Raw genomic sequence first — 6,921 nt, 5'->3', positions numbered from 1 at the left:
ACTGAGGGCGTCAGGCACAGGTCTACTGCTTGTGACCCATCAGCCAGCAGAGAAGTCACACTTGAAACAGGAGAGTGGCTTTCCCAGCTCAGTTTACTGTTGCAAAAGGGGACATCACTTAAAGCAAAACCTGTTGAAAAGAAGCTCTTTCTCAAAAATTTGCAGCTCTTTGTCAGGAGTTGCTCAGGAAAAAAAGTGCAGACCCTGGATGATGTTTGAATTCACCTCAAATCCCAGGTTCAGTTTTGGGCCCCTCAGTCCAAGAAGGACCTTGAGGGGCTGGAGTGTGTCCAGAGAAGGGCAACGAAGCTACCTGGGAAGGGTCTAGAGCCCAAGTGTGGTGAAGAGCAGCTGAGGGACCTGGGGGTGCTGAGCCTGGAGCAAAGGAGGCTCAGGGAAATGTAAAACCCCCTCAGCCAGCTGAGCTGGACATGTCCTGCGGTTCTGCTACCAGGCAATGCAGAGGAGCCCAGGGTTGGCCACATGCTGCTCTGCACCATGGCTCTGCTGTGCTGTGAATGGCCCTCCCAGGAACATGTCAGACTCTCACCAAGGAACTGGCTTCAGCCTGCGTGGGGGTCCTGGCCCCATAACCCCTCAGCTGAGGGCGTGGACATTTGCCATGAGCAGTGATCTTGTACAGACACTAGGTAAGTCCCTCCTGCACCACCCAACCTCTAGTCCCATTGCAGTCTGGGAAACCCCACCCTTTTGCAAAGCCTGAGAAGAAGAGTCCAGCCCAGGACCACATCTCCTATGTTAGCACAGGTGAACAATGTAAAAAGGTGTCTACCATGTGCTGGAGATGGAGCCAAGATGGTCTTGGCTGGAGAGCTGCATGCAGAGGGACAGCCAGCTTGGTCAGTGTCACCTCCTGTCCGCATCCCACACTGGCCACATCAGACTAACCAGACCAGCCCCACTCCAGCCTCTGTGGCTTCCCAGGAGCCCTGGCTGGTTGCAGGAAAGGGGAGGGACCTCGGAGGAGCCTCCTTCTCAATTATTCATGGTGAGATCTCAGCTGATGGAGCTGAGGCTTTCAGAGGCTGGCTCCTAATGGAGCCTGCTGACATATGTGGCCAGTGAGCACTCCTGGGCCCTGTGCAATTCCCACTTCTTCCATCTCCCTGCTGTAAAAGTGCCACCTTCTCCTGCTAATGGTGCATTATGCAGAAATTAACCAACCCTGGAGCTCCCGGCACCTTGCCTCACCACTGAGAACCCTTTGTCCTCAGCACCAAGTCCTGCAAAGTCCCTGTTCACCAAGGATGTGTCCCCTCCTCCGAGCTGCCTGCAGGACGGTGTCTCTGGCCCTTTGGCTGTGCCAATACCATTAGCTGACCTTTTATTTTGTGTGCATGCGTGCTGGCCATCCTCATCTGCAGGAGAGAGCCATTAGCTTCCTCCCCAGAGGCACATGAGGAACCAACTGCCCTAATGGGCTCTGCTGGTTGCCTGGACTATGTGCTGAGTGAGTTACTGCCTTGGGTGGCCTGTGGCTGCTGATGAACAGAGCCTGGCCACTGGACTCCTGCCTGTTGACAAGGGGACATGGCTCCAGCATCAGGAGGGCACAGTTCCATCATCACTGGGACTTCTTGTAGGGCAAGGGATGGGAAACTGCAGCCCCTTCCAGTGATGGAAAGGGGAGACAGTGAGCATTACTGGGCCAGGTAAGTCAGTGTAGAGGGGACTCCCACAGTGTGGAGGGGAAACCACCTTGGCTATGCCAAGGAGGCATTTGGGATGCAATGGCAGTGACATACAGGCACAGAATCCCAGCATGGTGAGGTTGGATGGGACCTCTGCAGATCATCTCGTCCAATCCCCCTTGCTCCAGCAGGGTCACCCAGAGGTGTGACCAATCTGCCCAGCGTCATGTCCAGGCAGGTCTGGAATCTCCCCACAGAATGAGACTCCACAGCCTCTCTGGGCAGCCTGCTCCAGGGTCTGCCACCCTCAGAGCAAAGAATTTTCTCCTCCTGGTCAGACGAAACCTCCTGGGTTCTGGTTGATGCCCGTTGCCCCTTGTCTTGTTGCTGGGCACCACTGACAAGAGTCTGGAAACATCTTCTTGACCTCTGCCCTTTAGATATTGAAAAGCATTGAGAAGATCCCCTCTCTGAGCCTTCTCTTCTCCAGGCTCAACAGCCCCAGGGCTCTCAGCCTTTCCCTGTCACAGAGCTGCTCCCAGCCCCTCAGCATGTCTGTAGCCTCTGCTGCACTCTCTCCAGTAGCTCCTTGTCTCTCCTGAACTGGGGAGCCCAGAACTGGACGAAATACTCAAGCTGTGGCCTCACTAGGGCAGAGTAGAGGGACAGGAGAACCTCCCTCAACATGCCAGTCACGTTCTTCTGGGTGCACCCCAGAAGACCATTGACCTTCTTGGCCATGAGGGCCCATTGCTGGCTCATGGGCAACTTGTCCCCCAGCACTCCCAGGTCTTTCTCTGCAGAGCTGCTCCCCAGCAGGTCACCCCTCACCTGTCCTGGTCCATGGGTTTTTCCTCCCCAGGTGCAGGACCCTACACATGCCCTTGTTGAACTTGATGAGGTTTCTTTCTGCCCAGCTCTCCAGCCTGTCCAGGTCTCACTGGATGGCAACACAGCTCTGGTGCATCAGCCACTCCTCCCAGTTTTGCATCATCAAACTGAGGCCAGGGCACACTGGAGCCAGGGCACCCAGGGCATTGCCAGGAGTCCCCAGCAGCTCCCAGCTTGAATCACAAGCTGGGCTGTACGCTGGGGGCCCACAGCTGAGGGGAGATGTGAGGAGTGCAAGGGGCTGCATGGGGCTGCTCACCAGAGAATTTGGCCACCTGGCTGCCCAAAGCCCCATACTGGCCTCTCTGCTGATGGACATGGCAACCAAAGCAGCATCATGAGAATGTCCCTGCCCTGGGTGAAGTGCAGGGTGGATGTCTGCAGAGAACACCACATCCAACCCACGTCCTGCAGCTGCAGACAGGAGTTACCCTTGATACATCAGGTCACCATGATAAACCAAAGCACTGAGTTAATCAGGAGTGGGCTGGAAACAGCCCCAGTGTCTTCTAACATGCTTGGTGGGAGGACAAGCTCTGCAGTGCTTGGGGGCTCTGGTTTGCCAGAGATCCAAACATGTTCCCCAGGGACCATCAGCAGAAAAGGGCTCAGGAAAGTCTGTCTCTGATCATCAGCTTTAATAACAAGGAAATAGGATGATGGCAGCTTTTCCATCTGAAGGAGCTGGGAGCATCTTTCCCAGAAGCAGGCAGACTCTGACCTGAAACAACAGGCACCCACGCCTCTGGGAGCACCAAACACAGGTCCCGCTGCCTCAAGATGAGCTGGTTCTGGTGAAGATGTGGGGATGGCGGGTGACCAGCTGGCCCTGAGCAGCAGACATGACTGTGGGCCTCACGTTGTGCCAGGGAAGGTTTAGGTTGGACTTAATGAAAAAGTTTTTCCCTGCAACGGTGATCCAGGCCTGTCCCAGGCTGCCCAGGGCAGTGGTGGAGTCCCCATCCCTGGAGGGGTTTGCAAGCTGTGGAGATTGGGTCCTGGGGGACATGGGTCAGTGGGGACCTGGCAGTGCTGGGGAACGGCTGGGCTGGATGATCTTCAAGGTCTCTTCCAACCAGAACGAGTCTGTGATTCTGATTCTGTCCCACAATCCATGGCCAAGCAGTGCCACCCTGTGGTAAATGCCTATGTCACCTCCAAAGGGATTGATGATGCCCCCAGACACCCACCTCAGGTGCCTCTGGGTCCATGGCACTGGCTGCCCCTGCTGATAACACCTTCAACCTTGGTCCCTTCTCCCCTGGTCCTGCTGATGACCCCAGCACAGTACCAGATGTCCCACCTCACCCCAATGCTGCCACTGAAGCTCTTACCTGTCCCCACCGCCCTGCTCAAACATATCCAGGGCTCCAGAACAGCAGCCAAAAGTTGGTTCCTCCAGCCCCAACCCTGGGGAGCACCCCAGGTGTAGATGGGGGGTTCCCCACACCCACCTCCCAGCAGTCCTCTGCCAAGGGGCTGGTTCCCTGGAACCCCACACGAATTCCCCAGACAGATTAATAACAGGGTTTATTATTAAATAATGAGGTGTGGATGCATCATTATCAGGTAATCATTTCTTATGAGGTAAGATTTCCATTCCAGCACCATGTCTCAGGCGCTTTTCCCAAGGCAATCTCCCAGTGCTCCACACAGGGCTTAGTGTCATCACATCCCGGGTGTGGGTAGGGAAACTGACGCATGGGCTGGGTGAGTGTGGTAAAAACATTGCAGGGAGAAGCCGGGCAGTTGTCAGCCCAGCCAGGGCATTGTGCCCAGGTTGTAACCCCAGAGGAAGGGGTAGGATGCCATCAGCTCCTCTGCCCTAGGCTGCTCTACCCCTCTCGAGACCCAAGTGGTTCTTATTTGTTCCCGTGAAATGTTCTGGCTGGTTCCAAAGCTGCCTCGGTGGCACTGCTGGCTGTGCTCATCCCACCTGATGCACAGACATGCTGTGGGAACCCCTCTTTGGGAGCACAGGAACCATGTCCCTCACCATCACTATGAGAGACACCCACACTTTGGGGCACCCATGAGAGCACCGTGGCCCTCAGGGCACATTCCTGAATGACAGGCCCAAGAGCAATACCCACGGGACCAGGGACTGGGTCAGGAGGACAAAGGTGGCAGCGGAGGTGCAAACACTGTCTTGGGGAAAACACAATGAGGGGTCCAGCCTGGGAGTGATCAGCAGCCCCCAATTCCACCTCCCTTGAGAGCAGGCATTGGAGGCTTCCAAAAATCTCTGCTCCCATCCCCAAATCTCAGCTGTGCATCTCAGCTGTCCACTCCCCTCCCAAACTAGGGCCCCTGGGATGAGAGTGCCCTGGGTGGGACCGGTCACAAAGAACACACAGCCAGGAGGCACATGGGGCTGGGGGGTGCCTAACCTGTTTGGGGTGAAAATGTGAACCCTCAGGAGATGGATATGGGCTGAGGGAAGATCAGCCTACCAAGGCACAAGGCTCCAGCGAGGAGAGTGGGGTGGGATCCCAAACCTGCCCCCTTACAGAGTCCAGGCCTTTGCTTACCTCTCTCCCCACACTCTGCTGCCTGTCCCTGGACCCCCAGGCAGGAGGGGTGACTGGGACACTGGGACAATGGGCACAATCTTGGGGGGCTTAGAGAGAGGTGAGGGAGCAAGGCAAGGCTGGGACTGCCTGGGGGGGCTGTGAGCTGGTGTCCTTCCCACTCCATCACTGGGCAGGGAGGGGAACGCTGGCTGGTGGAGTGGGGACTGAGCTCACAGGGGCCAGGATCACTCTCTCCATCCCATCGTTTCACTGCCCTTGTTGCCTGGTACCTCAAGGCTTTGATTCATCTTCACATCTTTGGGATGGAAAGTCAAGAGTTTCTGCTCCAGGGTGGCTGCATCAAAAGCTGCAATGACCCTGACAGCCTGAAGAGCTTGGGGACCTCCAGAACCCCACAGCCTGGCATCCAGGATGCTCCAATGCACAGAGCCCTTGGCTGTCCCTGGGCTCTGTGTACCTGGGCACCATGGCCACAGCCCCCCAGGAGTGGGGCTGGAGGGGATGGACCAGCACAGCCCTCTCAGCCCCTGCATGTGTTGTCACAGGACATGGGAGTAAACGACCACCTTCTCCTCTAAGATGCTGGAGGAACCCGCTAGCAAAGTTTAACCAGTCATATTTTAACCAAAAGAGGCAGAAAATGACAGCAATGACATGGTGATCACCCGGAGATCTGCAGAAAGGTCTGAAAGTCCATTCGGCACCTAGCCAGGTGAGGGACCTTCATCTGAAGCCACTTCTGGGATTTCTCCAGGGGTCTTTTGAGAGAGGTTCCAGCCCCAGCTCTGTCCCAGCATCAGTGACATCCATCCCTGCTATGAGTCCCTCTTCACCAGCAGTAGCCAAGGGAGCACAGCTGCCAGCATGGCCACGGTCAGGATAAGGAGAATGGCAAGGGCAATGGGTGACTGGCAGCATTTCACCCCCAGGGCTGTGCTGGAGGACACCGAGCTTTGAGTTTCCGCTCGGCTTCTCCTTCCCAGGGAGCTGCAGTCCACGTCCACCAGCGGCATCCCGTGGTCACTGATGACAAAGATGTGGGTTTCCCGTGCCAGCTCTCCCGGGAGCCCCTGCAAACCCGAAGGGCTGCTCCCTGCGCCGCAGCACCGGTCAAAGCTTTGGACAGGCATCACAAAATGACTGGGCACCACCAAAGCATTGCTGGCCTCCGTCTTAGTCAGTTGGGACAAGGAGGAAGGTGACAGCGGCATCTCCAGTGCCTCCTTGGATGGCCACAGAGCCTTCTTCTTGCTGAGGAAAGTCACGTAGCGGCAGACAGGGCAGATGATGCTGCTCTGGACTTGGCCGTCGAGCTTGGCGGAGAGCAGGCACTTCACCAGGCAGTCGTGGCAGAAGGTGTGCCCGCAGCTCAGCCTGCGGCACGCGGCCTCCAGCAGGTGGAACTTCTCATAGCACACGGGGCACTCAGCCGGGGGACCCTCCTTGCTGGACGAGGTCTCCGACATCCCTGCTCCAAGGGCCACACACGTTCCTCAGCTGCAAGGAGGAGGCATGATGGGTTAATAAAGGTCTCGGATGGACTGATCGGTGTGCTCCATCTCTTCATCTCTCCTCCTCCTCCTCCCTGCTCTCTTGCCTGTGCCCTCTTGCCCCTAACAGATGCAGTGGATGGCTACTAGTCATGATCTCAACAAGGCAGGTCATTTTCAGGAGCATTAAGCCTCTTGGTGTGGCCCCTGGGGCAAGAGAGACATGATGGAAGGACCTGAGCTCCAGAGCCACCAGGGGCAATAAACCCTGGCTGCAAAATCACGGGGAAAAAGGCATGAACCCCTGGATGGAGCAGTGTCCACCTGCTTGGTGCCTGGCACAGATAAAGCAGA

The 6,921-nt window shown here is 56.6% G+C and overlaps 1 protein-coding gene across 1 annotated transcript; it reads right to left on the bottom strand.

Moving 5' to 3' along the window:
• Positions 1-5,892: 5,892 nt before the first annotated feature.
• Positions 5,893-6,543, bottom strand: RNF222 (ring finger protein 222). Its single transcript, XM_008936137.1, has one exon. It carries the CDS (start codon positions 6,541-6,543, stop codon positions 5,893-5,895), a length of 651 nt encoding a protein of 216 aa, XP_008934385.1.
• Between the last annotated feature and the right edge of the window lie 378 nt (positions 6,544-6,921).

This window comes from Merops nubicus, unplaced genomic scaffold (assembly GCF_000691845.1).
Source record: "Merops nubicus isolate BGI_N331 unplaced genomic scaffold, ASM69184v1 scaffold12652, whole genome shotgun sequence".
Lineage (NCBI taxonomy): Eukaryota > Metazoa > Chordata > Aves > Coraciiformes > Meropidae > Merops > Merops nubicus.
This window is presented reverse-complemented; position numbering and strand designations above follow the sequence as displayed.